This window comes from Rousettus aegyptiacus, unplaced genomic scaffold (genome assembly GCF_014176215.1).
Source record: "Rousettus aegyptiacus isolate mRouAeg1 unplaced genomic scaffold, mRouAeg1.p scaffold_m13_p_8, whole genome shotgun sequence".
Lineage (NCBI taxonomy): Eukaryota > Metazoa > Chordata > Mammalia > Chiroptera > Pteropodidae > Rousettus > Rousettus aegyptiacus.
The window spans coordinates 35,296,564-35,318,187 of record NW_023416311.1 but is presented as its reverse complement, the minus strand read 5'-3'; the positions used below and the strand labels follow the sequence as shown (position 1 = coordinate 35,318,187).

Here is a 21,624-nt window from a genome sequence, read left to right as displayed (position 1 = left end):
CACCTATCCCTCAGTCCTCAGGGCTAGGGAGCGGGCATGTTGTAGGCAGCCTAGATGGCATCCCTGCTCCCTCTCCTGGCTCACTCTCCACCACACTGGCACTGCGCACCTGGACTCTGCTGCTCCTTGAACCCAGCAGCCTGCCCTTCTCCCAGGGCCACTGCTCTTGTCCCCTCTACCTCTCACTCTCTTCCTCCAATGTCTCCAGGGCTTGCTGCCCACTCACTTCCTTCTGTTCACACTCGGGGACTTCCCTGACCTCATCACTCTCCTATCCTCTCTCCTTGCTGTTTCCCCTCAGAGGCTTATTACTGCCTGATGCTCTGTCATAAGTTCATGCAATGTGTGAATCATTTGCCTCCTTCCATGGGAAACACGAAGGCTGACGCTGCAGGTCTATCCTGCACTCAGTACATGTTTATCCAGTGAGTTAATGAGTTAGTCTGTCAGACCAGGTATGTACCCATCCATAGGGTCAGCCTACCCTAAGGACAAGAAATGCTGGAGGGAATGGTGATTCCCCAGAGAAAATGGGCGGGGTGGCCATCCCCAGAACACGGGACTGACCGAAACAGTGATGCCCGTTACAATTTCACATCACTTTCTAAAGCAAATTTCCAGGGGTGGGACTTAAAGTATATGAATGTTTCGAGTTTCTTGATATGCACTTTAGCTCCCCTATGAAAATTCTCATAGAAGACAAAATAACCTTTCTCAAATGTAGACCCCAACTTAAAATGGATAGTTCCTCACCATACTGTGAATAAAAGAACTCTCCCCTGGCAACCCAGGCCCCAAGTGACCCAGTCTCAGCCTTACTCCTCTGACCTCTCAGGCTCTAGCACGCTGGCTTTGTCTTCTGCCCTGGCGTCCTCTCCTCACCTCAGGACCCTCCTACTTTCTCTTTCTTCTCTACCTGGAAAGCTAATATGTCAGATCTCACCTGACCAGTGCTGGCTCGCTCTTCTTCAGGCCTCAGCTCGAATGTCCCCTCAGGTCTTCCTTGGACACTTGAAGAGTACTCTCCTCCCAGCCTCCAGAAAACATGGGTGTATTTTCATAGTGGTCATCACCCTTTCCTTACTTATTCTTTATTCTTTCTTCACTACTAGAATGTAAGCTCCATGAGGCCCTTTTCTTGCTGCCCATTGCTGGATCCCCCAAATTCAAAACTTCTACCTGGCATAGCAAAGGCTCTTACTGTATTTTTGTTGGACAAAAAAATTAACAAATTGCTCTCCAAGAGAATCATAGTGATTAACACCTCAACAGTAAAAATTTTCATTTTATCTCATCCCTTGTCGAAGCACAATTTTCTTAGAATATAGCTCAAGGGATAGAATTTTTTTTTGTTTCTTTGGACCCTTCTTGCATGGGAGGAGAAGCAGTGGGGCCATTTTCTAACGGATACCACTCCCATTTTCTAACGGATACCACTCCCATTTGAACAGAAATCAGGCACATGCTGTAACAGCCAGGTATGTTACAACAAGACTCATACAAGATTTTACTTTCCCATCTAGTTTTAAGTACAGCCTGACTCTTCATCCCTATTATGTAAGTTAAAAAAAAAAAAAAAAGGTTCCTTTTTATTACAACTGGCCTTGAGAGAACTTTCTAAACATGTTACATTTAGTGAAAATTAGTAAATAATCAGCTCAAGTATTTGGGATGTGAATGGGCATCGCTTCTGTGCATTCTCATCCCAAATAATCCAATTGTGTTCGTATTTTGATTTCCAGAACCCTCTCTAATCTGTTCATTGTTAACGCAGAATATATATATACACATATATATGTACATTAATTTTCTAAAGAACTTTAAATTTAAAAAAGAATCTTGCAAAAGAGTTGCTCTATATAAAAAGTATTTAATGTAGTGAACACCAAAGCACCTTTCAACAGATAAAGGTCCCTATGACACAGATTATACTAATCAAATATCCCTTTACCTGAAAATAATTTCTGTTTAAATACAAAATAAACTTCATGTCCCCATCTTTTTCTGACAAATCTTCAGCATCATTAACTTGGGGAATCACAATTAATTCAGCAAAATAATGTTTGTGTTCTTCAAAAGGAAATAGGTAGTACAAAGTTTTCTAGTTTAAAAATAGCACCATTGAAGGAAGGGGATATATCTTTTAAGTGCAAAGTCCCTAAACAGGTGATTTATTGGAGTTTCTGCCAAGTAAACTCTGAGTGGTTAATTTTTATAACTTTCCTGTGATATAGGGTGGAAAACAGAAGAAAGTAAAAATACAGAGCAAAACAATAACTTTGAAGAATCAAAAGACACACACGCACCCCCCTCCCCACCCCCCGGTAGAGTGTGTTCCTTGTGTTCTGCCAGTTGCATCACCAGTCAGCGACCTCAACCACGAAGGGTGTTTTCACATCTATCTTGCCACTGTTGACAATGGAGCAGTCAGTGAGTGGCCGGTCATTCCCATCAGTTGCCTGAAGTTCTATAGAGTGGACCACTGTCTGGTGAGAGAAAAGCAGACCAACTATGGCGATCAAAAGGTGAAATCAATGCCAAGTCTGAAAGCCCAAGTGGGAAGTAAGTTTTTTTTTTTTTCTCAATGAGTACAAAAACCATCCAAGCTAACTATAGAAAACTTAGGATAGTCAGGAAATTTATACATAACAGAATAAAATTTACCCACTACCTAGCTAATTAGAGAACATATTTGTGTATTTCCTTCTTTTTATTAGCAGTTTATATTCTGGAAAAAAAAATAGTTATTTTTATAAATGCCTGCTTCTAATAAAAGGTATTTCTACTCATTTGTTATACCTTAACGTAACAGTTAACATGGAGTTTGAGTCCATTTCAGCTCCACCCTGTAACAGGTCTAGGCATAAGAAAATAGGCCAGAAAGCAGATTTAGAAATGGAGCTACTGCTGGGTGTGCCCATTTTAAAACTGACCCAAGCCATTACTCTATATGCTGAGGCTAATACTAATGTAACCTCCACCTTACAGTGCTGTAAAAGCCCCTTTCTCTACCCTAGAAGACTTCACAGGCCCATGTACCACCTCGTGTCACACTGAAGGAGGGAGGACTGGCTAAAGTCTAGGAAAGTCGGCTTCTGGTGGATTTCTCAAACAGGATTGAGACAAAAGTAGCAACAGTGTCTGAGTGCCTTGGACAAGGTGTCAACTAATCCAACTTCTGGCTGACTTAGATGGATTTAAGATAAAAAGCCAGCATTCTAATAATAATAGACTGTGTGTATGCTCATGTGTACTTAAAGCAGTGGTTACATATCTGAGTTACCTGTGGCCCTTTTAATAAATGCTTATTTAATGATTAAAATGTAAATTTCTATGTTCTATTTTGTCACAATTTAAAAATGCTTATTTGTGGGCCCACCTCTAGTGGTTCTGGTTCTGATTCAGAGGTGAGGTCCAGAAAACAGCAGTGTTAATAAAGCAACCCAGGTGATCTCAGGAGAATCAAGGGTTAGAATTCAGGAGATTCTCTAAATTCCTTGAAACAGTATGAAACATACTCTTTTTTCTTTTTTTCTGGAGAGTGTCTATAGTTTTCACTAGTTTCTCAGAGAAATTTGTAGCCCATAAAATGTTAAGGACTGTTCCTCTAAGACCAGGAAGTAGGTCTCCTAGGATGCATGCCAATGAGTGGAAGGAAGTAGGTGCTGTCAATTAGGGCAATAAGACATGATCTAGAGGACTAGAAGAAAAACCACAATCCAAAGAAAACCCAAAGCTTGCACTATTCAGTCTTCTTACAGCTTAGCACAATGCTGTATTAAAAAACAGTCATTGAATGAATGAATAAATCAGGTTACATTCAAACTATGTGGAACCTGGTTAGGCCCCATGGTTAAAACTCAGACTGGTTTAACATATGCATGCCCGTGTTTAGCTCATTTTAAAAGCAAAGTTCAATAAGGAACTTGAGGAAGGCTGGCATTCGTTATTGAGAATAGATTCTTTTGAGGACAGTTATGGCTCATGAGAATATAGGCATGCCCTTTATTGTAATGGGATGTAGAGTGATATATTAAGTATTTGCCCTATTTCCCTCCATCCTACTTGCTAACAAGAATTCTTTCTTTGACTGCTCAGATTGAACAATTCCTTGTCTTGTGAGGGAGATTCTGAGTGGGCCGGCTCATTTCCTAGCCGTTTGTCGGGTTGATTCAGAATAGCAGGTGAAAGTTGTGGAATAATTGCAATGAATGAGATTGGTTTATTTGTGTTTGGATGAGGGAGGCAGAACTACTCACACAAAAAACAAACAAAATGAAATATAGAAGAGGGCAAGGGACTCATGGATGGTCCAGGGTTGGGTTGGGCAGACGTTACAATTGCCAGTTTAGGAGTTGAGAGAGCTGGACAGTTGCTAAGGAGGGGAAATATTAAAAGTGGAAAGGAATGAGGATTTTAAGAAATGTGCCTATGGATTATGAACTGGACCCCTTTGATATTTTTTGAGATATGTCAGCATAAATTTGAATTCTCTTTAGTAATTTTGGTTGCTATGCTGTGTGTCTTTGAAGGTAATTTGTGCCTGGACTGAACCTCATGGGGCTCTGGGTTTTTTATTATGTTTCATTTTTAATTGTGGTAGGAAACACATAACATTTACCATCTTATCCATTTCTAAGAGTACAGTTCAGTAGTGTAAAATATATGCACACTGTCATGCAACTAACCTCCAGAACTGGCCCCACACACACACACACACTGGACTTTTTCATCTTGCAAAACTGAAACTTTATATCCATTGAACACCAACTTCATTTCCTCCTCCCGCTAACCCCTGGCAACCACCATTCTACTTTACATCTCCATGTACTTGACTACTTTAGATACCTCATATAAATGGAATCACACAGTCTTTTTATGACTGGCTTATTTCACTTAACTTCCTCAAGTTTCATTGATGTTGTAGCATGTGATAGGATTTCCTTTCTTTTTGAGGCTGAATAATATTCCATTGTATGCACATACAGGGCCCTAGTTTTATTTGGTTACATTTAAAAGAATATCCATTTACATGAAGTAGTGAGATAAATTAACTTAAGCACTCAACTTCTCCATGTCAAATCCTCAGCTTCAGCCTCAATGCTCCTAAAATGCCATATCATATATAATTTATTCACCTTTGCAGAGGCCAGTCAGCATATGATCGATCTCTAACAAGCACATTTTAAGATTAAAATGAATCACTGAAAGAACTCTCATTATAAATATAAAGCTTTGAATAAGAAAAAACAATATATCAAGTTACCATTCCATCCAGGACTTTTCCAAATACCACATGTTTTCTATCTAACCAGGAGGGCCGGGTCAATGTGATGAAGAACTGGGAGCCATTGGTGTCAGGCCCAGCATTGGCCATACTGACCCACCCAATGCCATAATGCTTCAGTTTGAAGTTCTCATCTGGAAATGTCTCACCATAAATGCTTATACCTGGTGAGACAGAATAAAAAAGAGGAGAATCAACAGATGTTATATGAAAGTAAATTCTTCAAAGACAAACAGAGGGTTTTAGGAGAATAGGTTAATAGGACCCTATAAGAGGTGTGGAATGGAGGAAAGATGGTAAAATATAAGGAGACTTAAAGGAGAGCAAAAAAAAAAAAAATCACCCCTCAGGCAACAGGGCCCCAGGGACCAAAACAAACACACATACAAATAAAAGCCTTAAATATGACACAAAATGTTAGGATTCCCTCTGGCCTCAAACCAAAGGCCAAACCCTGACCAAGCAGGTCAGTGATTCACTCTGAAATGAGAAGGAACTACAGGGCAGGATGGCATTATAAAGCCAGATGGAAAGGTGGATGAGCCATCATCATGGCTCAATCTCTGTCCTGAGGTTCAGGGCACCTGTCCTGGGTCACCTCTACCTTGGCATCCAACCAGGTGCACTAAACATAATATACACCCTTAGCTACTTCTCAAAACAACCCTATAGAATAAGTATTCTCAATCCCATTTTGCAGTAGTAAAAACAGAAGTTACAAAACTTGAAAACAGCAGAATAGGACAGGACCATCTGACTGTCTGATGCTAAAGCCAGTGCTCTTTCCTGCCCCAGCACAAACAGCAGCAGCAGCCAGCCTGGAACTCATTAGGCATAATGACGTCATGGCTCATCAGGATATGGAGGGTGATGGCAATTGGGAGCACCCAATGGTCCAACTTGAAAAGAAGAACCAAAAGCAGGCATGTGGGCTGGAGTTCTAGCAAAGCAGAACACATTTTCCCTATAAAACAACAGTGCAGACCATGAAAAGTATATGCTCCATCCTCCACCACCTTGAGTGCCTGTCATGCCCACCTCCTCCCCTTCTGCAGGGCTGTTGCCAATCTTCAAATCCTGGCTCGATTAGAAGAACCAGAAGTGACTATTAAAGGCAAGCAATTTATAGCTGGTTGGTCAGTGACATATGAGCTGACCTGGCAGGAAATCTCTGCCCAGAGGGATCTAGGCTAAATTAAGTGATCCACAAGGTCCTAGCTCCAAAACTCTGAGAGTTTTAACTTAAGATATGCACACAGGCGCGCATGCACACACATAGGGCAGGGAAGGCAGAGAGAAAAATGTGGAAAAGAGCACACAGTAAAGCTTAGTCACACTCCTGCTGGGCCCCAGGGTGGGACAGTAGGATGCTGGCCCTGAGGGAACCGGTCCTCGAGCAACAAGGCTTTTCCAGGGAGACCCAGATCTGCAGCAGCTGGCGTTGCTTCCCTGAGCATCCTCACCAACCTCATCAACACAAGTAACCTGCTCCATGCTACATCCCCAAACCTTGCAGTATTTTTGCAAGGACTAAAAGTAATCTTCCTAAAGTGCCTGGAAAATCTAAGCATTTAATGGTAGTCGTTTTGTTATAAATAAACCAATACAATAAACAAAATTAGCTATAGTGCTTGAAAATAGCCTGTTTCTTTAAAAAGTTGGCAATTAATATCCACCAAAACTGGCATTTGCTAAATTAAAAATCATAACCTGAAATTTAAATTCTGTGTATTTATATATGCCACATGTATTCAGGGAAAAAAACCTCACTACATTTCTGAGGGAGAATAGTCCAGGAAGCTGGGTAGCTGGAATCCTCAATAAAAACAGTAAGTTCAAAGAGAGATGAAACTGTATAAATTTAATTATTTGCACTTTATTGAATTCTAACTTTGTTTATAAACAAATTTTACAATTTTGACAACTTTTTTTTTTTTATTATTGGAAAAGCTGACAATAAAATGAAAGAATTTTGAAAGAAGGGGTAAATTCACCTGCAATCCTGCCACTTAAATACCATTCTTGTCATTCTAGAATGACACCACCCAGTACTCCTCCACCAGCATCCACAGTGTAGCTAGCTGCCATCCCACTGGACACACAGTGTTATATTCTGCTTTTCCTTCCTATGACATATTTCTGAACTGCTACATACTAGTAGTCTAGCATTTTAATAATTGTAAAATCATCTAAATGAATATATTTCCACTATGGAAAGATAATGAACACCAAAACAATACTGTTTATAATTAGGAAGCCAAAAAAATAAATAAACAAACACTAAAAATAAATTTAAAAAACAAAATAAAATTACGAAGCCTCATTCATACCTGCTAAGATTTGGCCCCCAAAACTCTATCCTTCCTAAAGAATTAGTTTGGTGGTCTTTATGACTTTGTTCCTTAAATCTGGGCATTCAATATAGTGGGTGAATATACTGGCTTACTTTTAGGTTTCAATTCGGTAGGAGGGAAAGGAAAAATGCAAAAGACAGTGTTACCGCCGGTGCCATCTCCATTGGTGAAGTCTCCTCCTTGAATCATGAAATCTTTGATGACGCGATGAAATTTGCTTCCTTTATATCCATATCCTTTCTAAAGAGATTATGTCAATTGAATATACAAGGAGATATAACCCATACTGAAAGATAAACCCCAGTGTTTATCTGGAAATGACAAAATGAGAAAATTATACAAAATATCTACAGGACTTGATTAGGTCCCTGCAATGATTTACTGATAGTTTATCATTAACTGACCAAATCGATAAATAAGTAGACAAACTGCGAAAGTAAATTATTAATGTGAATAAGTAAAAAGACAGCAATTTGCATTTTCACTTGGTGATTGTTTCCCCTCAATTTCTAGAAGGCTAAGGACACTGAGTGCCTGAAGAATAGATTTTATAGGAAAATGAAGTAAAATATTATAAGATGTGACCTACTAATTTAATACTTAGTTTCCAAGTATTAAAAGAAGGAAGATCCAATTTGTGCACAAAGGAAATAAAACCGAGACATACCTCTCCTGTTGCCAGAGCGATAAAATTTTCCACAGTCTTGGGCACAACTTTTCCAAAGAGGCCAATCACAATTCTGCCAACATCTTTGTCTCCAATCCTCACATCAAAGAAAACCTGCATGTGGTTGAAAGGCAGATTGGAAGGTTATAATGTGGAACAGCCACAAATACAAGGTTAAGTGAAAGTTAAAATCTGAGAATTGATCCACCTATAAAAGCCCTGCCCACCAGTATTTTACAGAGGGGTTCTGAAGGAGTATGATCTAAGTTAAAGGAACTCTAAAACGATGTTGTGGTTTCATTTCACTCACAAATATTCACTCAACAAACATTTATTGAGCACCAACTATGGAGAAGGCACTGTCGTAGGTACCGGGTTTAAAGTTTGATAAATACTGTCAGAGTCAGCAGGTAAAGTCTGTGAGAGTTCTGCTCTCCCACACACTCCAGATAAATACTGTGACTACTTCTCTTTTCTCAGCCTTGTGGATAAAGGTTAGATTGGAACTGTTGCTCTTCTGAAAGGTAATGCTCTCTAATCTTGGCAGGAGGAAAAGCTGGAGAGGAGAGAAACAGGCTAACCATCCAGATATATATTTTTGTAACTTCGAACAGTGCCAAATTCCCAATGAGATCTCGGTAGTCACCTGCTGTCAAGGGGACTGCAAGAGACGATCGAAAGGCACAACAGTCCTCCAAAAGGCCTGCCACTCACTCCCAAGCACAGTAACACACCAGGTCCCCAGCCTCATCCAAAGTACTGCAAACGTTACACTCCAGTCCTGACAAGACCACTTACCCTACACACTCACACGCTGAATTTGGTCATCATATTACACAGTGAAATGTGTTCTTTTTCTATTGCAATAGTTTAGAACAGAAGAAAACATATCCAGAGGTTAGTGTGAGTCACTTTTTTTGCAGATAAACCTTAAAAACTCTCTTGGAGTTTTTTTTTAATGTTTCACCTAAAATGAAATTATACACATTTTGCTTCACAAATCGCTGTGTGAAGATGAATCTGAGACAATGCTTGAAAAGGCCATGGAGTCGAAGTTCATTCTATTAGCGAGTTTAGATTATATGAACCAATTTACTGTTTGAATGGGTAAAAAAAGACATTCAAGAGATGGCTTTAAAAAATATAAGAAGGGTTGTCAAAGAAAAAGGATGTCTTACAGTTTAGAAAAACCACAAAGTAAAGACTGTCAAGCTTCAGTTTAAGACAAAAGCTTCTGCCAATATATCACTACGTCTGTCACAAGGTGATGTGATATTTAGTGTTTCATATGGCATTTTATAATTTTTCCATGGCCAAAGCAGCAAAAACCGAATTATTATTTATATAGAACTTTAGAGAATGCATGGATGACTTTGAGATGGGACGACGTAGTGGAGAAGGGTGATGTGATGTGGCTGTATTAAGGGGCGCGTGACCCTGGGCCCGCAGACCCGGTTTCTCCATAAAGATTTCCAGGCCAATGAGTAGATTCTGTAATGGGCAATAATGAAGCGGCACCAGGAAAAGAATCAGGGACATAATTTTAAAGAAACACTGTAAAAGACTGTAGAAAACCTTGCCAGACTTTTAAAGAAGAGCAAATCAAGGCTGTGGATGTTTAGAAAACAAAGAGAATAAAATCTGAGAGGGCAGCATGAGAACAAGAAGTGCCTGTCAGCCAGAATAACTCTTCCATAAAAATTATTTTCTTACACGTGGCCTAGCACACATATTAATGTGTTTTTTTCCCCCTAAACTGCAGCATCTTTCAACTTCATGAGTGATGGCGAGAAAATTTAGTGGAATTTTCCCAACTCTAATGGAAATGATAAAATCAAATTTTTTTTGCCAATAAGTATTTCTCAAAGATCTACATAAAGGATGGAGTTGAGGAGAGAGGCATTTAAATAAGGGGAGAAACTGGTGGAGGGAAAGGAGGAAGAAAGAGGGAAGGAAAGAAACGTGACCTAGTCTGTGGTGTCTCAATGTGCTTTACCTACATATGTTACATAATTAATCCTTACCACATCCTTGTGGGGAGGGTACTAGGCTTACCAGTTTACAAATGAGAAAAGTGACAATTAAGGAGGTTAAGTGACTTACCAAGACTTCTAAACCAGGAGAGTGAAAGCTGAAATTTCATTTTAAAGCTATAACTAAGTAGACTGCAAATTACATTAATATGGCTCTCTCAGTCTAGGCAAGGAACCCCAAAGGGGTAGAAATGGTATTTTTAGAGCCCCCGTGCACAGCACCCTCACAGTGTCAGCTCAAATACAGGCTCAAAAAAATGATAAATGTCTCAATGTTAGGAGATACTAAAGGAGGACCAGGGGATGAACACACCTAGACAGAGTGGAGGTGGGCCCAACATGGCTGCCAGGCAAACTCTCTCACTTTACGCCCTCTCTCCCTGAGATCTTTGCTGGGTGCCCTTGGGAAGAGGCCCTGTGATCAACAAGGGGGGAGGGGGGTGGGGGGAGGCTGCAAAGCCCTTCCCCTCATGTAGTTTATAGTCCCACAGAAAACACATATACAAGTAGCTATAATATAATGGGAGATCGGGTTTTATGAGAGGACAAGTACAGATAAAAGGTCAGGGTTAGAGGTAGTGATTATCTGTAGCGATCAGGGTGGGCTTCCTGGAAAAGGTGGCTCTTTGATTCCATGTTGCACTTCAGGAGTAGGCACCTCAGTCACTCCTCTTTTCCCTCAAAGCTTCCCCCGAAAGTCATTTGAAAATTATGGAGGTGGGGAGACGTAGGGGAAGAGGGAAGAGGCGCTAACATAGCCCAGCCCAACCCCCAAGGGTTAATCCTGTTTCCATTTTCAGAGTAACTAGAGAAGAAACCAGGTACATGAGCTGTGATGTCAAGGAAACTGTTCTCAAAGCCAGCTCCACCACTAACTGGCCACAGGACCTTGGGCAAGTTAATTAAACTCTGAGCTCTTGTTCCTCATGATGATCCCTTTCAGGGCTGCACTGCTATAGTAGGATTGATAACACAAATAACACTAAGAACTGACCTCTTAAATGAGGAACTTAAATCTGAGCTAAACACTTTACCTGCTTTATCACACATCTAATATCAACACTGGCAGGCAGGTTTATTTCCATCTTCATTTTACAGTGAATGGATGAGAGCCTCAGATATGAGATAACTTGCCCAAGACCACCCAGCCTTAGTCTCATGGCCATCCATGGTGTAGAAAGTCCCTGCAAGCTGTGACAAAAGAGTGCAACTGGAGTGCAGATGGGAGCATTATTTTTTACACTCTAGGTGCTGGACTACACAGAACCCATGACTGCTGCAAAACACAGGGCTGCAAATGCCAGTTCAGTGGATTTTGAGATCAGTGTGCCAGACCCTCGACCTGAGCCTCTCTGACTGGGCAGGAAGCGGAGGAAATGGTCTGACAGCAGGATTAGTGGATAAGGTGAGTACCATTAAAGGGCCCTGCAGGGAGGCAGCGTCTCATATCTATTTCATTTACAGATTCCTATCTTTTTAACAAAATCAGAGGAAAAGGAAAAGACTGCTGGGGAAAATAAAACACCAGAGCAGCGGCCAATTAATCTACATTTCCTCATTCAGAGAAGTAAGTTTTAATGTCTACATTTTCCAAAAGATGTTTTTAAAAGCCCACCAAAAAAGTAATTAATACATCGGAGTTGAATTTGTAGAAGACTCCCCTGCACAGTCCTAGAGTGCATGAAAACGTCCTCAGTGACAGCGCCCTAAACTAGGGGCTACAATGCTCCCCACTTTTCCCCTCCTGCAGCCATCAGCTTCCTCCTCTCCTGACTCCCAATTCTAGAGGTTTCCAAGCCAGGCTGCACACCCCTGAGATTGTGATTGACTTGCTCTGGGGTGGGTCTCTGCATTGGTAAGTGTAAAACTTCTCAGGTGAAGCTTGTTGCCAAATATTGCAGGTGATGTCCTCACAACTAAAAAATGATTCATTGTTGATCTCAAATTCACATCTAATGGGGCATCCTGTATTCTATCTGGCAACCCTAATCCCTTTCCCTGCCCCCTATCTAAACTGTCAGCAAGTCTTGTTATACCTCCAAAATCTATTTCAAGTCCCTCCCTTGCTCCCCATTTCCACCATTACCTCCCTAATCCAAGCCACCACCATCCCGACTCTGGCATAGAGCTCAGAATGACTTCCCAGTTTACTTTCCACTGAGCGACCACAGTAATTGTTTAAAAGTATATATGAAACCATGTCAAACCCATGCTTAAACCCTTCAGCGGCTCTGATGGCACTTAGAATAAGACCTCAGATTATAAGAAAAATTGCCTCAAAACCCACACTCCTAACCATGACCTCTAAGGCCCTGCAAGATCTTGCTACTGTTCAGCAAACCCCATCCCAAGCCACTCGCCTGTAATCCCAGCACTGAAGCCAGACTGTCCCAGGCAATCCATCCTCTTAACAGCAGAAGATGGCTTTCCTGTCTGGAGGGCTTTGAATGTGCACTTCCCTTGCCTCCCCAACCCTTTGCCAGACTGTTTTTTCTTACTCTTTGGGTATTTTTTAATGTCACTCAATCCATATTAGGGTTTCTTTCCTTCATTTCATAATTCTATGAAATTTAAATTTATGTCTGTATCTTAAGAGACTCAAATATATCTGCAGTCTGAAAGAACATCCTTTCCCCGCCTTCAGCTCTATGGATTGTAGAAGCCATTTCTCTAAACTAGATAAGCCCCAAAGATCAAGGGGATGGGAGGAGAATCAGTGCTCAAAACAATCAGGCTAAGTTTATATCACACACGCAGCATAGCACCACCTTCCTGTTCACTCTTAGATGCTGGCCTGAACCTCCCCTTCTCAATCCCCTAATCATCCCTCTTCCTCCCGTGGCGTCTGTGGTACATTGAAGCATTCTACTAGTTAGCAGTATCATTTCCACTGGCAAACGCCGGACTGGTTGTTAAGACTACTTGCAGCTGCCCCTCCTTCCAGATTCCAAGATACCACTGCCAGTTAAGTTTTTCTAGAAGTGGTGATTAATGGCACCAAATCATTCCCTCCTTCCCTCTCTCTCTCTCTCTCTCTCTCTCTGCACCCTGCCATTATCTTCTAGAGCCTTGGTAAGTAAGCTGGGAAAAAAAACTGAATCTGTAAAGACAGTCCACGGCAGATTTTTTTTTTTTTTTTTCCTTAATCGAGATTTAAAGGCCGGCGTTCAGTTATACAGGTGCCGCCGGAGCATCCGAGGCCCGGCGCTTGCCCACCGGCCCCTGCAGTCTAAAAGCGCACGTCGCCCTCCCCGGGGAGAAGGAATTCCTCAGCAGAGGAGGACGGCCTCCCCTTGAGCGCGGCTTGTCACGCCGGCTGGGGCAGCGCCGCGGCCGGGGCTGGACTTGGCTCTTCTGTGCCGGGTGACATCCACAGCGGGGGGTCCCGCTGCCACCCCTGGGCTGGGAGCGCGTCTCCTCTACCCGTCCACGTCCCGCCCCCCGCCCCCCGCATTCTTCCTGCTTCTGTTCCCGAGTCCCCGCCACGCCGAAGGAAGTACTTGGGCCGTCTCCTTCCTGGAGAAAAGGCCCACGGGTTCCGGAAGCTTCTCCTAGCCCCCGGGCTCGTCACGTCGGACCCAGGAGATTAAGTCCAAACAGCCGGCGGCGGGGGCGGGGAGGGTTGCTGGTACCCGGGCCAGCGCCTCCTAGGCAGTCCGAAGAGGGTCGCCCTCCCGCCGCGCGCGGGCCCCGCCGCCGCCTCCCGTCCTCAGCCCCCTCCTTGCCGCCGGACACGGAGGTCCCAGTCCCAAAGCTCCCCCACGCCTCTGGCCCGCACGACAGCAAGTTGCAGCCCGCCACTCGGTCACCTTGGCTGTCACCGAGGGGCCTCGCTTTCGGACGCCCGAGGCCCGCGCAGAAGGCACGAGCGCGCCGAGCCCCACGCAAAGCACCAGAGGCAGCAGCAGTCGCGGCCCCGGACCCATGGCGAGCGGCGGCAGGGCGGCGGCGGCGGCGCTCGGGCGGGCTCGGGGCCGTGGCGGGACCGCCCGCGCGCCGCGCCTGCGCGCTCCCGGCCGGGGGTGGGGAGGGGGCAAGGCTGGGCCGGGCGGGACGCGGCCGGAACCCGCGGCGCGCTCCTCCCAAGTTCAGCCCAGTGCACGAACTAGGGACTCGGAGAGGCGCGCTGCAGAGGGCGCAGCCGGGTCGGTGCCGGGGGCGCGAGCGCTGGGCGCTGGGCTTGGAGCGAGCCAGGGTTGCTCGGACGCGGCGCCCCGGAGAGGCAGGCGCGGTCGGGAGCCCAAGAGCTGAAAGGTGCGCGCGGGGCATCTCCAGGAACTTACCACTTTACTTAGGTGCTTGTTAAGCCCGATGGAAAGTTAGGTGCTCCCAGAACTCCGAGTTCGCGCGGCAATTAGCGCGCCGCTGGGCGGAGGGACTCTGCGGATGCGTCCACGTCTGTGACCTCAGCTGTCCTCGGAGCAGCCTCAGCCTCGGCTGCCAGGTCCCAGTATTGCATCAGAGCCTTTAGCTAAGTTTTGGACGGCTCTCAGAACTTTGGGACCCCTGGATGGATTGACTACTACACGTGATGAATGACCCCTCTTTGAGATCATTTAAGTTGGGAATATAATTTTTACAAATTCAAGAATAATTTTTAGGAAGATTATGTAATGAGCTGGGAAAATGCCCATTATATTTTTAAATGGAAAAGTCGGGGTGCAAAATCACATAGAAATTCTGATCTCAACTGTGAAAATAAATACATAAAGGCCTTCGTAAAATGGAAAGAAACGCACCAAAACATTTACGGTAGCTATGGTGATGGAATTATGGATTTTTGTTTTCTTTGTAATTTTCTGATTTCCCAGACATTCTACATTGAGCATGTGATTATTTTGCAATCAAGAAAATGTTATTTTAAAACTCAGTGCTTTTTGAATTAGGACTTCAAAAGCACTTTTTAATTTTAGAATAATAGTTCCAAAATTAACTGCAATTTAATAACAGTACTCTCTTGGTTTTCTTAGAAGCTGGTGTCATGACTTTCAAGCCAAGATTTGCCCTGGGTAAGCAGATAGGATTCCTACAGGTAACTAAGAGTAGATCTAAAATTACATTGGAACCATTTATTATATACAGAAAGATTAACTGCAACTTTTGAGGGGTGGGCAGAACACTTCTGAATTATTTTAATAATTCGGTCCAATGAAGGATCTAATGTCTATCTTCATCACCTTTAACCCCGATAACGAAAAAGACCTCTTTTGTAGGAAGCTAAGGGCATCAGAGCACTTATCTCATTAAGTGATTGTATACGTTTATCTGTATTCATTACTATAGTGTTTTTGTCTCCTTTCAGAGTGCAAGTGCCACCAGAACAGGGAGCAATGCCTGTATTTATTCTTTTTGATGGCCCAGATCTAGTAAAATGCCTGATATGTAGTGATTCCTCATTAAATATTTGTTGAATTTAATGAATGAATGAATATGGCTATCTAATTTTTTAGAAATTTTTATTGGGAAGAGTGCAACAAATAAAGAAAAGTACACAACATGTAAATACACATGTCAGCGAATTACCACAAACACAACTAGAACCCCTCTCCCTCAAGAAATGAAATAGTTACCATCTCTCTAGAAACTGCTTTTGTACCCCATCCCAATGACTAACACTTTCTCCCCCCAAAATTAACCATATCCTGACTTTTTACACTATGGTTTAGTTTTAACTTTATGCAAATAGAATCTATATGCTATATTCTTTTCCTCATATTTATGTTTGTGAAATTCGTCCACTTTTTTTTTTTTTTTTTGTATGTAACTCTTTTGGTCACTAGCACAAGGGAAGGGTCAAATTAAATTTTTTTTTCATATGAATATCAAGTTATTCCAGCACAATTTATTGAAAAGTCTATTCTTTACTCACTGCTCTTGTAATGCTACTTCTGTCTTGGAACAAATGCCCACATATGCATAAGTATGTTTGTGAGTTCTCTATTCTGTATCATTGACTTATTTGTCTTTGTGCAATGTGGCATTGTCTTAATTAAAATAGCTTTATAGTAAGTCTTATTTAGTGGCACAGGTCCTCTCACTTTGTTGAACAGATTATTGGATCTTCTTGAATTTTTCTGTATAAACCTGAGAATCAGCTTGTCAGTTTCCATAAACTAGGATTTTCATTGGAATTGCATTGCATCTATAGATCATTTTGGAAAGATAGCTTATTTGTGAAATTGAGTCTTCCAATTCATGAACATAGTATATTCCTTCATTTATTTAGGTATTCTTTAATTGCCCTCAATAAGATTTTATAGTTGTCTGCCTACAGGTCTTACACATATTTTGTTAGAATGATTTCAAGGCATTTGGTTTTTATGCTTTGTAAATTATAACTTTTAAAACATTTATTTCCTTGTTTATTGCTATTATATTGTAGTAAAATTAATTTTGTGTACTAATCTTGAATAGAAAAACTTTGTTAATAACTTATTCTAATGATTATCGGTGAATTATTTAGGATTTTCTACATAGACAACTATGTCATCCACGAGTAATGACAATTCTATTTCTTCCTTTCTTTATCTTTTATTTCCTTTTCCTGCTTCATTGCATTGGTTAGGACCTTTAGTACAAAAGGAGGTAGCAGAGGTTGGAGTCCTTGTTTTTTGGGTTAAATCAGCCGTCCCCAGCCTTTTGGGCACCAGGGACCAGTGCTCCTATGAGAATCTAATGCCTGATGATCTGAGGTGGAGCTGAAGCTGTGATGTTAGCTCTGGGGAGTGACTGTAAATACTGATGAAGCTTGCTTTGCTGACTCGCCTGCTGCTCACCTCCTGCTGTGCAGCCCAGATCCTGCTGGTCTGTGGCCTCAGAGTTGGGGATCCCTGGGTTAAATTATGTCCCAACAAAAGATATGTGAAAGTCCTAAACCTCATTATCTGTAAATGTGGCCCTATTTGGAAATAGGGTATTTGTAGATGTAATCAAGTTAAGATTGACATCATCCTGGAGTAGGGTATACTTCACTCCATGTCCTTATAAAAAAGATAAAGACACACACTGAGGAAAATACTGTGTGAAGATGGGGACAGAGAGCCAAGGGATGCCAAGGATTGCTGGCAACTACCAGAAGCTAGGAAGAGGCAAGTAAGGATCCCCCTAAACCCTTTAGAAAGAACGCGGCCCAGCCAACACCTTGACTTAATATATCTAGCCTCCAGAACTATGAGACAAATTTCTGTTTTAAGCGACCCCGTTTGTGGTCCTTTGCTATGGCAGTCCTAGAAAACTAATAAACTTGTGTTGGTCCCAGTCCCAGGGGGAAAGCTTTGACTATTTCACCGTTAAATCTGATATTTGTTAAAGTTTATTTTGGGAGGGATATCCTTTTTCAGTTTAAGAAAATTCCTTTCTAGTCCTAGTTTGTTAAGAGTTTTATCGTAAGTTTGATCAACATCATCAGTTGAAATCAACCAAAATAATCAGAAGATTTTTTTCTTATTCTGTTAATATGGTGAATTGCACCGATTTTCAAATCTTAACCCAATCTTGCATTCTGAATATGCACAATATGTGTTGGCCTTTTAATATATTACTGCATATGGTTTGCTTATTTTTTTTTTTTTAACCAACTTACCAAAAACTGATAAAAGGCATTTCTCTTAAAGTTCAGGAAAAAAACAGTAGGTAAAGTGTGACTCTGGCTTTTCAGTTCAGAGCACCAAAATCCCATTTTGATGTTAGTGGATAAATTTGCTAATCTAATGTTCAGGATATTAGCACCTACATTCATAAATCAGACCAGCCTTAATTTTTCCTTTCTTGGAATTTCCTGTCATTTTTTATATCAGAGTTATTCTGGCCCTTTAAAATGAATTGGTAAATGGTAGTCATTTTTCCTGTCCTCTGAAAGGGCTTGTGTGAGATTGCTATAATTTCTACCTTAAATGTGAAAAGCATGGAGTTTTCTTTATTGTAAAGATTTTCCATTATAAATTTAATTTTTTAAATAATAGAAAGATTATTAAAATTTTCTATTCTGTCAATTTTTACATATAGTATTTTTGAGGAATTGATCCATTTCATTTATATTTTAAAGTTTACTTACACAAAGTTAATATATCTTTATAATTTTATAGGTCTGCAGAGCCTATCATAAGAGGGTTTTTTTTATATTTAACATTGGTTATTTCTTTTTTTTCCCTTGAACAGAAGAATATATTTGATTTTAATTCATTAGTTTATGTCCTTAATTTTATTTCCTCTACTTCCATCTGAGTTTAATTTACTGTTATTTTTCTGTCTCCTAGAAATAAACTCTTAATTCATTGAGTGGTTAGCCTTTCCTCTTTTATACTGCTCTATATACAATTAAAATAATGAAGTCTCCCTCAATAAGCTCAACTTTCAGCGTTCCTCACCAGTTTTGATATGTAGCATTTTCATTATCATTCAGATAAAACGTTTCATTTCTTTTTTGATGTGTTATTTAGAAGTATAGTACTTAATTTCCAAAATACAACTTTTAAAAAGTCTTTTCTTTAGTGATTTCTAACTTAGATATATTGTGATGAGAGAACATACTCTGTATTACCTCATCATTTTAAATATGCAGAAACTTGCTTTATGACATAAAATCTAATCATTTTTTGAAGCTGTTTCCTGTGTAATCAGTTAGAATTCTGCCCATGTTGTATCCAGTATCTATATATGTCCATTAGATTGTTTGTCAGTCCTGCATTTCATATCTCTATTCTTACTGAGTCTTTATCTGTTCGTTCTAAGAGTTACTGAGAGAAGCATATTAAATAAAACCTCTTGTTATGACTGTAGATTGTCTATTTCTTATAGGTGTACAAATTTTTCTTTACATATTTTCTCGATATGATTTGAGGCAGCTTTATTGAGTATAAACAAATCTAATATTATCTTTTGATGGATCAAATTATTTGTCATTATGAAGTGTCATTCTTTATTTCTAGTAATGCTTTTTGCCTTAAGGTCTGATACTATCTTTTTATTGTTGTTGTTACTGAATGTATTGGTTTATCTTTTTTATGATTCTACCTTTAGTCTTTCTGTCCTTGTATTTTACTATATCATAAATAGCATAAATTGTTTTTAATGAAGTTCAATCATCTTTATCTTAAATAGACTATGTAGCCTGTTTACATTTATGTATTTGTTGATATATTTAGATTTAAATCTAACATCTTAATATTTTCTTTCTATTCATACCTCGTGTTATGTTTTTGTTTCTTTTCTCACTTTGATTTGATAGAACAAATTTTAGCATTCTGTATTCCTCCTCTACTGATATGACAGTTACACATTTTGTTATTCCTCTTTCAGAGGTTATACTAAAGATTACATCATGATTCTTGAAATTTCAAAGCCTAATATTATCTGTTACTTTTACTCTCTTTCTCGATAATACAAAACCTCAGGACACTTTACTTCTATTTTCCATCTCTGGAATTTTATGTGATTGTTGTCATATCATGTTTTTTATCTTTATCCCCCAAGACATATAATCATTGCTGCCCAATAAAGTCATATAATTTAGATTTATCCACATATTTACATTATCATTGCTCTTCACTACTTCTAGTATTTCTGACTTTGTACCTGCCTGAAACACTCCATTTGGTTTTTTTTTTAAGTGCTAGTCTACTGGTGAGAAATGATTTTATTTTTGTTTGTCTGAAAATGTTATTCTTGATCAATATTCTGCCCAATATAAAATTATTTTCTTTTAGCAGTATATGTCATTTCTTTTGACTTCTAGCTTCTATTATTTCTATTTAGAAATCTGCTATTAGTCCAACTGTTACTCCTTTGAAGGTAATATGTCTTTTTTGAAATTTGGATTATTTTAATATTTTCTCTTTGTATTTAGTTTTTAAGCAGGATTATTAGAATTTGTTTAATTGTGTATTTCTTTCTGTTCATCCTACTTGGGATTCATCGGGCTTCTTGACTCTATGACTTGATATCTTTTATAATTTTGGAAAATTCTCAGTCATTAACTCTTCAAAAATCACTTATTATCAATTTCATGATCTGATACAGTTACTTTCATTTGTGTGCATTCCTGTATAGTCTCTTTCACATGTTTCAAAAAATGTTTAAAGTGATATAATCACTTTAGTGTAAAATTCTACAATTAAAATTAATGATAAAATATGACTAAATATTAAATGTATGAGCTATGTATTACATGTATGTAAATGTGTTGCATGTATAAATTAGAAAAAGGAGTGGATAATTTTTTGGCAGTTATCAAAATAAATATCAAAATATCGTAATAAATAAGGTAGGTATAAGATTTTCGTAGCTTGTTCCTTTTGTTGTTGTAGTTTTGATTTACCACAAAGACTGCTTGTGTTTTGTTTATTAATGAGTTATGAGTAGTAGAGAGTATAGTTTTATCATATTTAGTTTTTTTCTAGTTATCGGAGCTAGCTTTAGATTTCTGCTACTTACAAAATAAATGTGGCTCTCAAAGCTACATTTCAATGTCTTTCAAAACCCTTTACTATTTGCTCACTGCTAACTTTCCCCCTCATTTATGTGAATAACATCTTATTTGAGTCAAATATTACCTTTTCCTTAAACTACAATGGAAATGGCACAAACTTTTGTTAAATTAAGTTCACAGTTAGCAAATGAATGCTTTTTGGATATTAGCTATTTTGAATGGTGAGGTTTTGCCTAGGAAATTTCTTTCAAGCATTAGAACGCAGGAAGCATGCAGTAACCTTAGATCATCAGGAGACACTGGAGTCCACTGGCTAAGACTCAGGATCAGTTTGAAATTACTGAGACTTTCATATCGTCCTAGTCTTTAATGTACATAGCACATTTTTCTAGAGCTAGTCATTTACCCAAATAGTCTCTTCTTCTCAGTCTGCCCCTGCCAAACTTTCAGGGTTAAAGTCTTCAAGAAATTAAAAAGAAATCTTTCTTTTCTTTGCCAAACTGGATGAAATTTACCAACACTCAATGACAGGCAATGACCCCATTCTCAACCTCCCTAAGCTCCTTTACCAACCAGCACAGAAGCAGTCACATTGACATTTGCTGACACTTATCCATACTGGACACCGGGGTACAAAAATGAAGATGTGAAGATGCATGATTCCTGTCCTCAAGGAGCTTCAAAGGCAAGATGTGTACATGAAAGGGTTTAAACTATGTACAATGACATCTGTTGCATGCTAAGTGATGGCCTGAAGTGGGAGGTCCAGCTCTCTGAGAAAGATTGCGGAAGGGAAATCTAACCTTTATTGAGTTTCTATTATGTACACAGAGCCTTACATACAATATCCCCTTTAC

At 40.1% G+C, this 21,624-nt stretch overlaps 1 protein-coding gene across 1 annotated transcript; it reads right to left on the bottom strand.

Moving 5' to 3' along the window:
• Nucleotides 1–1,850: 1,850 nt before the first annotated feature.
• PPIC (peptidylprolyl isomerase C) lies at nt 1,851–14,342 on the bottom strand. Its single transcript, XM_016145291.2, has 5 exons — nt 14,151–14,342; nt 8,309–8,422; nt 7,788–7,881; nt 5,267–5,451; nt 1,851–2,486 (listed from the first exon to the last, which is right to left on the bottom strand). The coding sequence occupies exons 1-5, from the start codon at nt 14,265–14,267 to the stop codon at nt 2,358–2,360; spliced, it is 639 nt and encodes a 212-aa protein (XP_016000777.1). The 5' UTR covers nt 14,268–14,342; the 3' UTR covers nt 1,851–2,357.
• Nucleotides 14,343–21,624: the final 7,282 nt, after the last annotated feature.